This window comes from Ranitomeya variabilis, chromosome 4 (assembly GCF_051348905.1).
Source record: "Ranitomeya variabilis isolate aRanVar5 chromosome 4, aRanVar5.hap1, whole genome shotgun sequence".
In the NCBI taxonomy this organism is placed as follows: domain Eukaryota; kingdom Metazoa; phylum Chordata; class Amphibia; order Anura; family Dendrobatidae; genus Ranitomeya; species Ranitomeya variabilis.
Genome location: NC_135235.1, coordinates 50,895,215 through 50,913,346, shown reverse-complemented (window position 1 = coordinate 50,913,346; position 18,132 = coordinate 50,895,215). Strand labels below are relative to the sequence as shown.

At 43.9% G+C, this 18,132-nt stretch overlaps 1 protein-coding gene across 1 annotated transcript in view; it reads right to left on the bottom strand.

The window, feature by feature from the left end:
• The window catches only part of LOC143769709 (alpha-2-macroglobulin-like protein 1), a 289,826-nt gene that overhangs the window by 217,374 nt on the left and 54,320 nt on the right, over window positions 1-18,132 (bottom strand). The window contains exon 8 of the mRNA XM_077258495.1: window positions 15,661-15,814. Within this exon, the coding sequence (XP_077114610.1) occupies window positions 15,661-15,814 (154 nt within the window). The remainder of the gene's footprint in view (window positions 1-15,660; window positions 15,815-18,132) is intronic.

Below are 18,132 nucleotides of genomic sequence, written 5' to 3'. Positions count from 1 at the left end.
CGAAGGTGTAGATGGAGAGGAGTAGGGGTCCTAGAACAGAGCCTTGAGGAACACCGACTGACAAGGGGCGAGGTAAGGAGGTGGTATGGCGGAGGGAGACACTGAGTGTGGTTATTTACAACCTATGCCATACTAAGATTAGCAGGGGCCTGACAACTACCAGTATTCTCAGGCTCATGTCATCCAAATATCAGTGTCTATGGATGACACCACTGACCCTTCCCTTGTGCTATTGGCTTGCCAATCTCCTGTCGAGAATGCAAGCATGTATGCCTCCAACCCTTCACCTGTCGTTGCACATTTGCAAGCCCCATCAGCAACCATGTTCACTTTCTTGTCTCAGTGCAGGCTTTAGGAAGCATGGGAAATACACAGCCACCCACTCACATGCCCAAACACTAAATGAGCACAGTTCCAGACTGTTTGTCCTGGAAATGTTGCCTTTTAGACTTGTGGACACTGAGGCTTTCCGCAACTTCATGACAGCAGGTGTCCCTTCGTACTCAGTCCCCAGTCGACACCATTGCTCGAGGTGTGCCATCCCTGCCTTACACAAGGGCCTGGCCCATAACATCATTCATGCCCTGGCCAATGCAGTTACTAGCAGACAAGCACTTGTGGCCAGGAATGCTGCATTTCATTGATGGCACATTGGTTGAACCTTGTGGAGGCAGGGACCAAGTCAGATGGCACACATGCTACCGACGCCTAGAATTGCAAGCCCAAGTTTCATCAGGGTTTATTTCACTTCCTACTCTACCTCCTACACCAGTTGCTGCATCCCCTCATCCTCCTCATTCTCCATCTTCAAATTATTGTCCCTATCGGTCTCAAGCTAGAAGCACTGCAGCACCTCCTCTGTGAAGCTTTACAGGTTCTGCTGAAACTTTTATTTAGGTGACAAACAGCATACAGCTGCAGAGTTGTTAAAAGGTATAAGAGACCAGACAGATCTGTGGCTCTCACTGCTGAACGTACAATTAGGAATGGTCGTGTGTATTCCGGTCAGCCTATATAAGAACAGATGAGTGGGCATAAATGTCTGCCCGTGTGTTTCTCCAAAACTTTGTGGAGTCAGCCAAGATGGTGAGTGGTGATGAAGCCATCCAGCTTCTGTGTCTACTCATGGAGCTGGAGGAAGAAAGTACACATGACGATACTACCCAACCAAACTTAATCTCATCTTCTCGGCATGGATTGGGTGATAATGAGGTAGAAGAGGAGGCTGAGAAGGAGGAGGAAAAGGAGATGTTTGCCTGTGCTACAGAGGGTACTACCTACAAGAGTTTCATCCCGTCTGCTCAGCATGGATGGACTGAAGAGGAAGAGAAGAGGGAGGAGGAGGAGATGGAGAGTCATCCTCCTGGTGGGGACAAGGAAGTCTTGCCTTTGGCAATCTGGCACACATGGCTTACTTTATTTCCCACTGATTTTCCTGTGACCCTTGTGTTATACGCATTTTGGCCAACAATGATTACTGTTGTTCACCCTTCTCACCCCATGCTACAAGGAGAACTTTCCATCTTTCCTTGCTGCAGCAGAGAGGGCTATTTAAATTAGTCAATTCCCATCTGGCAACGCTAGTGGCAGAGGTCAAAGTTCTTTGGACAACCATGGAATAGAGACAAGGGAGACATACACCATATTCATTAGACTCTCCCAGTGTCCAGGCCCTGATGCGTGGGTAGTCTTAAAAGGAGGGAAAAGTTTTTGAAGATGGTGAAGGAGTACCTATCCCTACCTACCAGCATCCTCTGTGATTCCGCTGTGCCATACAACTATTGGGTATCCAAGCTGAACACTTGGCATGAACTGTCCATCTACATCTTGGAGGTGCTGCTGCACTGCCACTAGCATTTTGTCAAGGCAGTTTTTAGTGCCAATGTGGCATAATAAGTGATAGGTGGATCAGCCTTTCAACTGAAAATGCTGACAGGCTGACTCTTATCAAAGTGCCTGGAATGGCCCAGACTTCTCAACCACAACAGATGACAGCAGAACATAAAGTCAACTAAAATGTTCCTTTTTTTCTGGTGTGTTCCCATGCACCCCTTTCCAATCAAAAAGGGTATACTGTTCTTGTTTTTTAATTTTTCGTCTGCTCCTCCTCCACCATATCTACAAGGTCATCATCTGAACCTTGCTTAATTTTTCCAGGATGTGTATGATGCCATAATACATAATTTTTACAGGATGTGTATGAGACCTACCTCTACAAATTTCTTACATATATACATTCATGGCCGAAAGTGTTGACACCCTTGAAATAGTTTCAGAAAATGGAGTATTTCTCCCAGAAAATTGTTTCAATTACACATTTTGTAAAGGCTATGTGCACACGTTGTGGATTTTGTTGCGGATCCGCAGCTGTTTTCCATGCGGTTTACAATACCATGTAAACCTATCGAAAACCAAATCCACTGTGCCCATGCTGCAGAAAATACCACGTGGAAACGCTGAGTTGTATTTTCCACAGCATATCAATTCTTTGCGCGCATTCCACAACGGTTTACACCTGCTCCACAATAGGAATCCGCAGGTGTAAACCCGCAGGTGAAATTCACACAAAACAAACTGTAAGGTTGGAGTCACACACAACGTATAAAAATACGGTCCATTTTTTACAGACCAAATATGCAGAAATGTTCCCTGAACAGTGATCCGTATGTCATCCGTAGGCAAGGTGTGGCTGCGTATTTTGCGCTTGTAAACCTTCGTATGGCATCTGTATAGGCATGTTAGGTTAGGCTATGGGTTGAACTAGATGGACTTAAAGTCTTCCTTCAACCTTAATAACTATGTAACTATGTAACTATGTAACTATGTATGGCATCTGTACGGTGGCTTGCAAAATGGACACAGAATGGATCCATGGGCTCAAATATTCTTGTTTTTTAATTATTCGTCTCCTCCTCCTCCTCCACGATATCTACAGGGTCACCATCCAAACCTTGCTTAATTTTTCAAGGCTGTGTATGATGCCATACTACATAATTTTTAGAGAATGTGTATGAGACCAACCTCTACAATTTTATTAGGTATATACATTCATGCCGGAAAGTATTGACACCCTTGAAAGTATTTCAGAAAATAAAGTATTTCTCCCAGAAAATTGTTTTTACACGTTTTGCTATACTTGCTATACATATATTTTTATTTCCTTTGTGTGTATTGGAACAACACAAAAAAAACAGAAAAACGCAAATTAGATATAATTTCATACAAACCCCAAAAAAGGGCTAGACAAAATAGTGGCACCTTTCCAAAATTGTGGGTAAATAACTTTGTTTTGATCACTTGATGCTCGCTCAAACACCCTTGTGGCAAGGAACAGGTGTGGGCAATATGAAAAATACACTTGAAATCAGATAAAAAGGGAAGAACTCGACTCAGTTTTTGTATTGTGTGTGTGTGTGTGCCACATTAAGCATGGAGAACAGAAAGAGGAGAAGAGAACAGTCTGAGTACTAAAGAACTAAAATTGTTGATCAATATCAACAATCTATAGGTTTGATACTACTCCATCTTCAGAGATCTTGTTGTTCCTTTTTACATGGTGCGCAAGATAATCAAAAAGTTTACAAACCAAGGCTCTGTAAGTAATCTCCCAGGGTGTGGAAGGCAGAGAAACATTGTTGAAAAATTTTTGCAAAGCAGATGGTGGATAAGCAGCCCCAATCAAGTTCCAAAGAAGTTCATGATATTCTTGCAGGCTCAGGGTGCATCAGTGACAGCACAAACTGTCCATTGATATTTGAAGGAAATGTTATGGCAGGAGACCAAGGAGATTCCCACTGCTGACACAGAGACATTAAAAAGCTGGACTGCAGTTTGGCAAAATGTACGTGAACAACCCAAAATCCTTTTGGTAAAGCATCTTGGGAATAGATGAGACCAAGATAGAGATTTTTGGTAAAGCATATCATTTAACTGTTTACCGAAAATGGAATGAGGTCTGCAAAGAAAAGAGCACAGTACCTATAGTGAAATATGGTGGAGGTTCAAAGATATTTTGGGGTTATTTTGTTGCCTATGACACTGGATGCCTTGACTTTGTGCAAGGCAATATGGAATCTGAAGATTACCAATGGATTTTGAGTTGCAAAGTAGTGTCCATTGTCCAAAAGCTGGGTTTGCGTCTTAGGTCATGGGTTTTCCAGGTAATCAATGAACCCAAATATAATTCAATAAGCACCCAGAAATGGATGTAAATAAAGTACTGGAGAGTTTTGAAGTGGCCAGCAATGAATATGGATCGAAATCCCATTGAACACCTATGAAGAAATCTTAAAACTACTGTTGGGGTAAGATTTTCACTTTTCACATAATCTTCACTCAGCACGTCAACAGCTTTAGCATTAAGTCAAATTCTTTCTTTTTCCAGCCTTGTTCTATTTCTTGCTGTCTCATATCAGTATCACTGGATGGAGATGATTGTTGCTTCTGGTCTTAAATCTCTTGCACAGTCCACAAAATGATAGTTGTTTTCCATGAATTCTTGGACAAATTCTGGTTTGTTGTAATCATCTGCAGACAGTCATTCACAAGAAAAGGCAAAATGTAACATGGCCCAAGGCAGTTGTTGTGAGAGAGGGTCTCATCACAATCTTTTTATAATTGTGAAAAAGAAAATTTTCAGATGCTACCCTCTATGTGTGTTAGGGTTGGCAGATTGTCCTAAATAGATTTAATAAAGAAGTGCAATCACAACCCGGGTTCCACCGTGCAGAGATGTTAAACTGCAGCTAGTGTGAACAATGATGGAACACACATCGAGCAATTGCTGCACCCACTGAGTTAAACGCCACTTAGTGAACAACCCAGCAAAAGAAAAAACAGCACATGAAGTGAACATGCAAGCAGAAACAAAACAGATGCTCTGCTATAGAGCTGTGTCACTCGCACACATTAATGGAATAGATGCTCTGCAATAGATCTGTGTGACTAGCACATGGTAGTGGAATAGATGCTCTGCAATAGATCTGTGTCACTAGCACATGGTAGTGGAATAGATGCTCTGCAGTAGAGCTGTGTCACTCGCACACAGTAATGGAATAAGAGCAAAGCTAGATACGATTGCTGCTTACCTCACAGGAGAAAGAAGCCTGCTCATGGGGTTAGAAGCAAACAGTGGTCACACAGTCAGCAAAAGCACTCAACCAACTCCTCTCTTGAGGTGCTGGAATTCTAATGGCTAGACACCAGCCCTGAATTCATACAGACAAACTCTTCTCCAGAGAACCGGAATTCTAACGGCTTACTGCCAACCCTGAGCACATGCTGGTAAAGACCGTACTGATGCAATGTCCCATACAAACACATAATGAGAATGATACTAGCGCACCCGCGTGTGCCTCTGAGACCCTTTTATATGTTCAGCTCATCTCCAATCAGACAGGACCTTGCTGGCGGACCAATCCAGAGCTGCCACATCACCATAGCAGCTGACGACCAACCACCAATGAGACACCGCCACATTACGAGCATGATCATTAGCGTGATTTCTGGAATTAGTCTCCAGATTGTCCACTTGTTGCTACCTAACACTGATTACCATAGACTTGGCTGAAGAGCCAACAGTAACCAGACGAACAGCACAAGCCTGAGCAAGATGCTGGGACTGACGTCTATGCACAGCAGCACCCACAGCGGTCAAAGCTGAATGGGAGACCTCTGATGCAGGCAAGGCTTGGGATCTACCCTGTGTAGTGGGAGAATCCTGGCACTTAACAACGTGTTTTCCAGGGTGTATTGCAGTCCCTCCTTAAAAATTTGGATAGGCCTTGCACTTTGTGCAAAGGCTTTAGCAGTGTTGAAGTCCCACACTTTTTTTAAACTGTCAAAAAATGTATACGGAGCCCTTCCTCTTTATGTCTTCCTTGGTGTATTTCAGTTGCTCTTTAAATTTTTGCTAAACCATGCACTTAGTACATAGACTTTATCAGTCTAGGAGTCCCACCTTTTAATACTGGGAAAAAAAAGGTTTTCTGATTCCCACCCCCTAATAATGGGTAAAAACATATTTTCTTAGTTCCTCCTCTATGTGTCTTTTAGGGTGTATTGCAGTCCCTTCTTTACATTTTTGCTAGGCCTTGCACTTAGTTCATGGGCTTTTTGAGTCTAGGTTTCCCACTGCCTAACAATTTTAACAGAATGTGCATGAGGCCCTCATTTATGTCTAATACAGGGTGTAACAAAGTCTCTCTTCATTCTAATTTTTGCTAGTTCTTGCATTGTCCAAATAGGCATCATAAGTTTCAGAATCCCTCCTTCACAAACTAAATAGGATGTGTCTGACCATGTCACAAACACCATGTGACCAGACAAAGTAGCAAAATGTAAAATTAAAGAAAGTGGAAGAATACAGTAACATAGCCTAAGGAGTGGAGGATATGTTTTTGTGTTTCCCTTTTTCAATTTGCCTTATATACAAGCCATTATCCAGGAAAGAATGTTTCCTAACATTTTTTCCTATAAAATCCATTTTATTTTTGGTTTTGGATGTTTTAGTGTCATGCCGTAAAAGTGGCATAATATTCTGACAAAATTGTTTCCAGTAGCGACCTGATTATACTCATTACTCGACTCAAACCCATCTGTGTGTCCGTCCTGCTCGATTCCAGTAATGAGCACTAGAGTTGAGCGACTTTTACTTTTTTAGGAGCGAGTCGGGTTTCGCGAAACCCGACTTTCTCAAAATTCGGGTTGGGTGAAATCGGCCGATTATTGCGAAAAGTCGGGGATCCGACTGAAACACGAAACCCAATGCAAGTCAATGGGGAAGGAAAGTCGGCAGTGAGTGGAGGACAGGAAAACACCTACAGTGCCCATTTTAATGCCAAAAACATCAATTCTTGTTACTTAAGCTTGTCAATCTTAATTAACCTTATAATAATAGTTATTCATTGAAAACAGGGGGTCATTTGGCTAAAGTTGTGGGGGGTAGGGCTGGCTCAAGATTTTGATGGGCCCAGGAAACGCGGACTACGTCACGGCGGTGGAGCAGGGAGAGGTAAGTATTTCAACTTTGCAAGTGCTGTGATCCTAAGAAAGCAGGGGGTGGCACTAGTTGGCACTGGCACAGGGCCCCTCATAGTACAGGGGGTGTTTGATGGCTGGCGGTGCCTCCCACTGCCAGAGACACTTTTGCGTACTATGAGAAGCCCTGTGCCAGTGCCGACGAGTATGCCCCCACCTGCTGAAGGAACCTGCACTTTCATCTGCACCTTCCTCTTTATCCCTGCGTAAGGTGGTATAGTATGTGGGAAAGGGAACCTGACTTTCAGCAGGGTCAGATTCTGGCTGTGTAGAGTGCAAGGGAAATGTAGTGGTCTGGGTCAATGTACCAGCAGACTCATCTAGCAGTGGCTGGGCAATGGGCAGGATGAGGAGGAAACAGATATAGGGCCAAAGAATAAAGTAGGCTACATGAAGTTCAAAATTGGTAACAGGAGTAAACAGGCGGCACTGCTTTGTTCAGTGGAGTAGAACATCAAGGAGCGGCAGACACCGTTAGTAGGCCCAACCAAACAAGTAGGCCAAATGCATTTTCATATTCTATGTAGGCCGAAAGCCTGAAAATTGAAGCTCAGCTTTGTTCAGTGGAGGAGAACACCAAGGAGCAGCAGACACCGTTAGTAGGCCCAACCACACAAGTAGGCCAAATGCAGTTTCATATCTGATCTACGCCGAAAGCCTGAAAATTGAAGCTCAGCTTTGTTCAGTGGAGGAGAACACCAAGGAGCGGCAGACACCGTTAGTATGCCCAACCAAACAAGTAGGCCAAATGCATTTTCATATTTTACGTAGGCCGAAAGCCTGAAAATTGAAGCTCAGCTTTGTTCAGTGGAGGAGAACACCAAGGAGCTGCAGACACTGTTAGTAGGCCCAAACAAACAAGTAGGCCAAATGCATTTTCATATTTTATGTAGGCCGAAAGCCTGAAAATTGAAGCTCAGCTTTGTTCAGTGGAGGAGAACACCAAGAAGCAGCAGACACCGTTAGTAGGCCCAACCACACGTAGGCGAAATGCAGTTTCATATCAGATCTAGGCCGAAAGCCTGAAAATTGAAGCTCAGCATTGTTCAGTGAAGGAGAAAAGCAAGGAGCGGCAGACACCGTTAGTAGGCCCAAACCAAACAAGTAGGCCAAATGCAGTTTCATATTTTCTGCAGGCCGAAAGCATTAAATAAAAAGTAGGCTCTGTGCAGTTTAAAATAGGTTAAAGGGGTACACAGGCACCATTGGTTTGTTCAGCGGAGGACGATTGTAAGGAGTGGCGCAGACAGACTTAGTAGCCCTAAAATAAAGAAGTGGGCTCTATGCTGTTCAAAACTGGCAACAGGAGTAAACTGGCGGCATAGGTTTGTTCAGTGGAGGACAACTGTAAGGAGTGAAGGACACAGTTAGCAGGCCAAAACAATAAAGTGAGGTAAATGTCTGCCAAACAAATTTTCATAAATAAACAGGTGGCATAGCTACGCACAGGGGTGGGCTTCTCTGCTGAGTAGCATCTGTGGAAGTTGGTGCAAAGTATTAACTGGTCTAAATGGAGGCCAGGACCCTTGAATATTTTTACTATCATCTATCATTTCAACACATTTTTATTAGCAGTTCCATAGAAGAATTTAACAGCACAGACTACACAGTGGTGGAGCCAGGAGAGGTAAGTTTTGCAAGTGGTAGAGTGGTGTTCGAGCTGGGGGGGCACTCTCTCATGGGCGGCGGTACTGGCACAGGGCCCCTCATATTACGACAGTGTGTCTGACGTTGGTTGTGCACCACCACCATCAGCGACACTTCATTGTACTATGAGGAACCCTGTGCCAGTGCAGTCACCCAAGAGTGGGCACACCCACCTGTCCAGGCAAACGGCACTCGCACGGGTGCTTGCGCTAGGTGATGACCACAGCCTTGTGGAGGGAGTCAGCCCATTTATGGAGGTAAAAATGGCCTATGGTGGACATTCAGCAGCTGCAAATGGAGGAATTGGAGCAGTCAGTAAGAGGAGGCCAAAAGCAAGACTTTTTTCAGGCAAGCTACGTGTCAGCAGGGGAAGGTGGGGCAAAAGAATTTGAAATCCATGATTGGTTCATTTTAATAAAGGTTAGATCATCAACAATTTGGGTAGCCAGACGAGTCCTTTTTTCAGTCAGTATTGAACCAGCAGCACTGAAGACTCTTTCGGATAGCACACTAGCAGCTGGGCAAGCGAGCTCCTGTAATGCATACTCTGCCAATTCAGGCCAGGTGACTATTTTAGATGCCCAGTAATCAAAGGGGAATGACGTGTGAGGGAGAACATCGATAAGAGAGAAAAAATAGTTTGTAACCATACTGGACAAATGTTGTCTCCTGTCACTTTGAATTGATGCAGAATTACCTGTCGTGTCTGCAGTCATTGCGAAATCATTCCACAACCTTGTCATAAAACCCCTCTGTCCAATGCCACTTCTGATTTGTGCACCTCTAACACCTCTGCCATGTTGCCCCTGCAGCTCGTGTGAGAACCATCACCGCCTCTGTGTGCTGGGAATGCCTGAACCAAACGATCTACAAGAGTTGCTTGTTTGGTAGCCAATATTTGCTCAAGGTTCTCATGTGGCATGATATTTCGCAATTTCCCTTTATAGCATGGATCAAGGAGGCAGGCCAACCAGAAATCATCATCGGTCATCTTTTTGATAATGCGGGGGTCCCTTTTTAGGATACGCAAGGCATACTCAGCAATGTGGGCCAATGTTCCAGGTGTCAATTCACTGCTTGTACTGGGTTGAGGAGCACTTTCTGGCAAATCAACATCACTTGTTTCCCGCAAAAACCCTGTACCTGACCTTGCAATGCCACCAGTTTCTATTGCCCCCTGAGAAGCATCCTCCTCCCATAAATATTCATCCCCATCATCCTCCTCCTCCTCCTTTTCGTCCACTACCTCGTCCAGCAGAGTTCCCTGAGCAGATAATGGCTGACTGTCATCAAGGCTTCCCTCCTCCTCGGCTGCAGATGCCTGCTCCTTAATGTGAGTCAAACTTTGCATCAGCAGACGCATTAGTGGGATGCTCATGCTTATGATGGCGTCATCTGCACTTACCAGCCGTGTGCATTCCTCAAAACACTGAAGGACAGAGGTCTTGTAGCTTCCACCACTGCACACCTGACAACTCCATGTATGCCATCCAACTGCCTGCCCATGTATGTGTATCCTCCCACAAATACATAAAAGGACGCCTCTGTTCGCACAGCCTCTGAAGCATGTGCAGTGTGGAGTTCCACCTTGTTGCAACATCGCTTATTAGGCGGTGCTGGGGAAGCTTCAATGATCGCTGATGGCTCTGCATACGGCTGGAGTGTACGGGCGACCGGCGGATGTGTGAGCAAAGTCTTCGCACCTTCAGGAGCAGGGCTGGTAACCCTGGATAACTTTTCAGGAAGCACTGCACCACCAAGTTCAAGGTGTGAGCCAGGCAAGGTATGTGTTTCAGTTCTGAAAGGGCTATGGCAGCCATAAAATTCCTTCCGTTATCACTGACTATCTCGCCTGCCTCAAGATGTACACAGCCCAGCCATTATAGAGATTCTTGCTGCAAGAACTCGGCCAGAACTTCCGAGGTGTGTCTGTTGTCGCCCAAACACTTCATTTTCAACACAGCCTGCTGACGCTTACCATTAGCTGTTCCATAATGGGACACCTCGTGTGCAACACTGGCAGCTGCGGATGGAGTGGTCGTGCAACTGCGCTCTGTGGATGAGCTTTCGCTTCTGCTGGAGGAGGAGGAGGGGGAGGAGGGGTAGTGAACCCCTACAGCCAACTGTTTCCTAGACCGTGGGCTAGGCAAAACTGTCCCACTATGGCTGTCCCCTGTGGACCCTGCATCCACCACATTAACCCAGTGTGCTGAGATGGACACGTAACGTCCCTGGCCATGCCTTCTGGTCCATGCATCTGTTGTGAGGTGCACCTTTCTACTGACTGATTGCCTGAGTGCATGAACAATGCGGTCTTTGACATGATGGTGGAGGGCTGGGATGGCTTTTCTCACAAAGAAGTGTCGACTGGGTAGGTCATAGCGTGGTACTGCATAGGCCATCAGGGCTTTGAAAGCTTCACTTTCAACCAACCGGTAGGGCATCATCTCTAACGAGATTAATCTAGCAATGTGGGCCTTCAAACCCTGTGTACGCGGATGAGAAGATGAGTGCTTCCTTTTCCTAATGAGAGTCTCTTGTAGGGTGAGCTGGACTGAAGAGCTGCATATGGTGGAACTAGCGGGAGTGGTGGTGGACATGGCAGATTGAGAGAGGGTTGGTGATGGTATTCTTGATGTTGGCCTACATACAGTGTTTCCTACCAAGAACCTGGTGATTCCCTGACTGCTTTGGCCTTGCGATGATACCTACATATTTGCTGCAGGTGGTGTCCTAAACGGTGGGCTTACAGTGAGGGAAGCAATGTAGTGTTGCTGACTACCTTCATTCTGAGCGGGTGCACCAACATTACGGGACGTTTGGTAGTTAGTCCAGGCTTGCAAGTGCATGCTGTTTAAATATCTATGCATGCACGTTGTATTTAAATTTTGGACATTCTGCCCTCTGCTAATGGTCTTTGAGCATTTCTTACAGATAACTTTGCACTGATCATTCGGATCTTGGTTAAAATATTGCCTTCCTACTATGGATAACCTTTTCAGGCATTGCATGCTGTGCTACTTTCACCGGATGGCCACGCTGTCCCAAAACTGTTTTTGTTTTTGACACATGTTTTTGGCCTGAATCGGGCCTGCCAGATGAAAGCTGTTGCGATGTTGTTGCCTGCTGCGGATCATCCTCCTCCGCTTCAGAGCTACTGCCAGCGGCACCCTGTTCCCCCAATGGCTGCCTGTTGTGAACTATGTTTCTTGCCTCCCTCTTGTGGTCACTAGTGGTATGGCACTAGGTTTGTTTTTCCCCAGGCTGGTACTCACCTGGTTCGTTAGGCCTTGGGTGTTTCTATTTAAACTTCCTGGAATCTCAGTCTAGTGCCCGGAATCGATGTAATCAGACTTTGTCTGTTTTCTCCTGTCTCCTGGTCTCCTGATTTTTGCAAGATAAGCTAAGTTCTGCTTTCTTATTTTTGTTTATTTGCATTGCTCTCATTTTAGTCCAGCTTGTTCAAAATGTGATTCCTGATTTTGCTGGAAGCTCAAGGGGGCTGATATTCTCCTCCCACACCGTTAGTCAGTGCGTGGGTTCTTGGATATTCAGCGTGGATATTTTTGTAGGGTTTTTTGCTGACCGCATAAGTTTGCTTCCTATTTTCTGCTATTAATTAGTGGGCCTCTCTTTGCTGAATCTAGTTCATTCTTACGTTTGTCTTTTCTTCTTACCTCACCATTATTATTTGTTGGGGGCTTGTATTATAACTTTGGGGTATTTCTCTCTTGAGGCAAGTGAGGTCTTATTTTCTCTGAAAGAGTTAGTTCTCCGGCTGGTGCGAGACGTCTAGAATCAACGTAGGTACGTTCCCCGGCTGCTTCTAGTTGTGTGCTAGGATCAGGTATGCGGTCAGCCAAGTTACCACCTCCCTATGAGCTGGTTTTTGTGTTTGCAGACTTAGCTGGAACTCCTGAGATCCTCTACCATTAGGATCACAACAGCTGCCAATCTGAGTCAACAACTGGGTCATCTATCACCTCCTCTTCAATGTCCTGTGCACCTTCTTCTGTGTCACCGTGTAAGGTGCTATAGCGTTCGGGACAGGGCACCATAGTCTCATCAGGGTCAGATTCTGGCTCAGTACACTGCGAGGGCAATGTTGTGATCTGAGTCAATGGAACAGCATAATAATCTAGCTGTGGCTGTGCATCTGTGCACTCCATGTCCGATTCATCTTGTAATGGGCTGTGAACTATTTCTCTTTCTAATGCTGGCACCGTATGTGTAAAGAGCTCCATGGAGTAAACTGTAGTGTCGCCTGACGCATCCTTCACTTTTGCTTTGGGTGAAGGACACAAGGAAGCAACTTGTTCCTGACCGGGAGCATCCCCTGATGACTCGCAGCTTTTAAATTTGGAACTTTCGGAAGAGGAGGCGAAAGAGCTAGAGGCTGAGTCAGCAAGGAAAGCCAAAACTTTTTCCTGCTACTCCGGCTTTAAAAGTGGTTTTCCTACTCCCAGAAAAGGGAGCCTTCGAGGCATTGTGTAGGCAGACGATGACGCTGGCTCAACAACTTGAGCCTTAGGTGCTATTTTGCTTTTCCCACTACCACCAGATGCTCCACCACCACCACCAGCTGGCAGTGATCGCCCACGGCCTCTTCCACCAGACTTCCTCATTTTTGGGAATACGTAACCAAACTAACAACCGTTATATGGTACTGTAAAACAAGGTAGAAGGTGTAAGTAAACTTGTTGAAAGTTTAAATCTTCCTTTTTATGTGTGGGAGACTGCTGGAAAAATCAGGCCCACTGTATCACATTGCACAATGTAAGTGGCAGAATGTGGCAGGCACATATACGACAAACAGAACTGACGCAGAACCACTTAGGGGCAATTTAAATCTCCCTTTTCTGGGTGGGAGACTGCTGCAAAAAACCAGGCCCACTGTATTACACTGCACAATGTAAGTGGCAGAACGTGGCTGGCAGATATACGACAAACAGAACTGATGCAGCTGCACTTAGTGGCAATATAAATCTCCCTTTTTATGTGTGGGAGACTGCTGGAAAAATCAGGCCCACTGTATTACACTACACAATGTAAGTGGCAGAATATACGACAAACAGAACTGACGCAGATGCACTTAGTGGCCATTTAAATCTCCCTTTTTATGTGTGGGAGACTGCTGCACAAATCAGGCCCACTGTATTACACTACACAATGTAAGTGGCAGAACGTGGCTGGAAGATATATATATATAAAAAGTGACTGTACTACAATAACAATCTCCCTACAATGATCTCAGGATAAGTATGGCAGCAATAAAAAGGACTGCTGCACACAAAAGTGTGGACAAATAAACAATAGAACTGTGCAGAAAGGAGCAACGGGATTTTTGCTTTTAAAAAAGCAGTTGGTTTGCACAGCAGCGTACAAACAGCAATACAGCTATCAGGGAGCCTTATAACCCAGCCTAATAAGCTATGGAGCTGTTGCACACAAATATAGCCTCCACTGTCCCTGCAAAGAAAAGGTGGTGTTGGACAGTGGAAATCGCTACAGCACAAGCAGTTTGGGGGTTAATCTTTCCTCCCTAACAATATCCCTGCTTCTGACGAAGCTGCAGCAACCACTCCCTATGCTCAAATCGGCAGAAGTAAGAAGGCGGTCGGCGTGCACACCCCTTTATAGCCCCTGTGACACCACAGAATGCAAGCCAATCACTGTCATGCCCTTCTCTAAGATGGTGGGGACCGAGACCTATGTCATCACGCTGCCCACACTCTGCATCCTCCTTCATTGGCTGAGAAATGGCGGTGAAAGCGTCATATGAAACGCGACTTTGGCGTGAAGATCGCCGACCTCATGGCCGATCCCACAGTGGGATCGGGTCGGGTTTCACGAAACCCGACTTTGCCGAAAGTCGGTGATTTTTTAAATTGTCCGATACGTTTCGCTCAACCCTATTGAGCACTCAAGAATTTTAGTGCTCACTCTTTACTTATAATTACTTTCTCTGATGAAGACCCCTTCTGATTATTTGGGACATCTAGAAGAGTAAAGAGCAGAGAAGAAAAGGTGAGTGCTACCATGAGTCATGTGTCATGCCAACAGCAAAGCATCCTGAGACCACTGATATGGGGTTGCATTTCATCCATGGTGAGTTCACTTACAATTTTACCTAAGAACACTGCCATGAATAAACAATGGGATCTTAACCTTCTCCAAGAGCAATTTCTCCCATTGATCAAGGAGCAATTTTGTCACCCATTGTATCCCCACCCATCCCTTGTAGATTGTGAGTCCTCGTGGGCAGGGTCCTCTCTCCTCCTGTACCAGTCATGACTTGTATTGTTTAAGATTATTGTACCTGTTTTTAGTATGTATACCCCTCCTCACATGTAAAGCACCATGGAATAAATGGTGCTATAATAATAAATAATAATAATAATGGAGACTAGGTCACAAAGAAAAGTGATAGCTAATTGGTTCTGTGAACAAAACATTGACATTTTAGCCTATGGCCAGGAAATTCTACAGATTTCAATCCTATTCAGAACCAGTGGTCAATCCTCAGAAAGAGGAAAGAAAGCTGCCACGGCAAAAGGCAGAAGTCTTGAACATTGGTGTGCCTCAAACTTTTAGCCTTGACTGTATATTGAGTAAATAATATAATATCCACCATTAGCATTAGGCAATGATCACAATCTACATCCTCACCGTCACTTCACAATGATCTTTGCTCAGATCAGAGCTTTCATAGAAAGCTCGCCTGTAAAAGCCAGCGAGTCAGAGTGAGTTTATAACCACCTATATCTATAATAAAAAACTAAACAAAAAGTAATATGAATTTCAATTTAGCCTTAGTGACCAGTGTGAAAATTGAAAAAGATTTCTAAGTTTTTAAGCTATATATGCTGTTAAAAAAATACCATAGATTTAAGATAAAAATCTGATTTTAAAATAGGTTTCATTATTATGGCACATTCCTTTAAATAGCAATTTTTTTTACAAACATTTACGCACCTTCTCTCCCTTAAGATAGAAGCAATTTGTATCACTTGTGTCTTCTTCACTGCTGTCATGTAGGGATTTTTGTCCGTAGTACCATGCATCAGTGTTTGCTTGTAAACACACCGAAAGATCTACGAACCCTTCTACCGGCTTACCATAATTATATCTGGAAGTTAAGGCACAAGTTATAGACGCTGATACCTTCTCATGGGTTGTTCAGTTATTCTGTACATGCTGAATCTGATTCAGAAGTTTTATCCTCACTATAATAAACTCACTGTCCAGTGTTAATGTATTCATCTATCAAAGCAATGTATAAGTCATCTTGAAGTGAATGGAAATTACTGACTACAGAGGTCCAAATATCTGGACAGCGAACCACAGTCTCTTTGATCTAACAATTCAAAGTGGTTAGAAGACACAAAACACCATGATTACATTTTCTGGCATGTTTCAGGACAAAGACAATTTTTTATTTTTGAGCTTTCATTTAATTCCTCCATTTTTTTCCTAGAGCCATAGCTTTTGTATTTTTCTAGCTTCACAGCCATATAAGGACTTTTTTATTTGTGGAACGAGTTGTTGGACACCATTCATTTTACGACGTGATGTGCTAGCAAATAAGACAAATAATCCAAGTGCAATCAAACGGCAAAAACAAACTACAATTCCAGATTTTTTTTTTATACGACATTTAGTGTGCTGTTAAACTGACCTGGCAATATGACTCTACAGGTGAATACAATTATGGTGATGCCAAACTTGTACAGTTATCTTATTTAAGCGGTGAAAAAAAATTCAGAAATTTGTAAATAAATAACATTTTGTTGTATCTTCCTTATGAGACCCGTAATGTTTTCATTTTTCCGTCAACGAAGCTGCATGAGAGCTTGTGTGGCAAGCTGATGCTTTTATTGATATAATTTTGGGTGTAGGTATGATATTTTTGATAGCTTCTGATTGCATATTTTGTATTTTTAGGTGTTGTGGTGATTGAAAAATGGATGTTCTGGTGTTTTCATTTTTTTCTTAGGTTTTATCTATTTAATGGACACTGTGTGAACGTGCTCTTACACACTGCAGTCATACCAACATATGATTCTGGTCATTGCTTTGGTGTCATACTCCAAAACACACACACATACGCACGCACTGCAGCACACACATACACACACACACTGCAGCACACACACAAACATACACACACATACACACCCACATACACACACACATACACACACATACGCACACACATACACACCCACATACACCCACATACACCCACACCCACATACACAAACACATACACACCCACATACACACACACACACTGCAGCATACACATGCACACACAAACATACACACATACACACCCACATACACACACATACGCACACATACGCACACACATACGCACGCACATACACACCCACATACACACCCACACACATGCACACACATACGCACACACACACACTGCATCACACACATGCACACACACTGCAGCACACACATACACACACAAACATACACACACATACAGACCCACATACACACCCACATACACACATACACACCCACATGCACACACACATGCACACACATATGCACACACATACGGACTCAATGCAGCACACATATACACATACACACACTTACCCACCCACACCCACACAAACACATCCAAACAAACACATACGCACACACATACACACACACCGCAGCACACACATACACACACACTGCAGCAAATCCACACACACAAACACACATTTACACAGCACCGCTGCACATGTACAGCTGTGCTGCAAACATACATACACTTGAAGATAAGCTTGCCTTGTAGATTGTAAGCTTGTGAGCAGGGACCTCACTCCTAATGTCACTGTTTAAATTGTCTGAACTTGTATTGAATGTATTGTCTGTACATGTCCCCGCTTAATTGTAAAGTGCTGCGGAATATGTTGGCGCTAAATAAATAAAAAAATATTATTATTATTATTATTATTATTATTATTAATAATGAAACAGGTATATGAAAAATCCACCTCAGCATAATCTCACCAAAAATTATTTAAGGGCTCATTCTGAAGTCACTGATTTTTCATCAGTTTTTGAGTGCCAAAACCCAGGCGTGGACGATACAAAGAAAAAGCATAAATGAAAGATTTGGAGACACTCCTGGTTTTGATGTTGAAATACTGATGAAAATCACTGACGTCTGAATGAGATCTGCCTCTGAAACTAGTTCTGTGTAACATTATACCTCATCTGTCTGCAATACAAACTGCATACATTTTAAATACATTTCTCAGACCTGATGGAGTCAGTGTACTTACTTTGAGAATAAATGTCAGAATAGCTGTATAATATAATAATTTGTAAAAGTTTAAACATAATCTCCACCCACTTAGGCTGATTGACAGCTCCTCAGTGTCTTTACTCCCTGCTGCTGCGGAGATCTCACACAGTACTGTCAGTCAG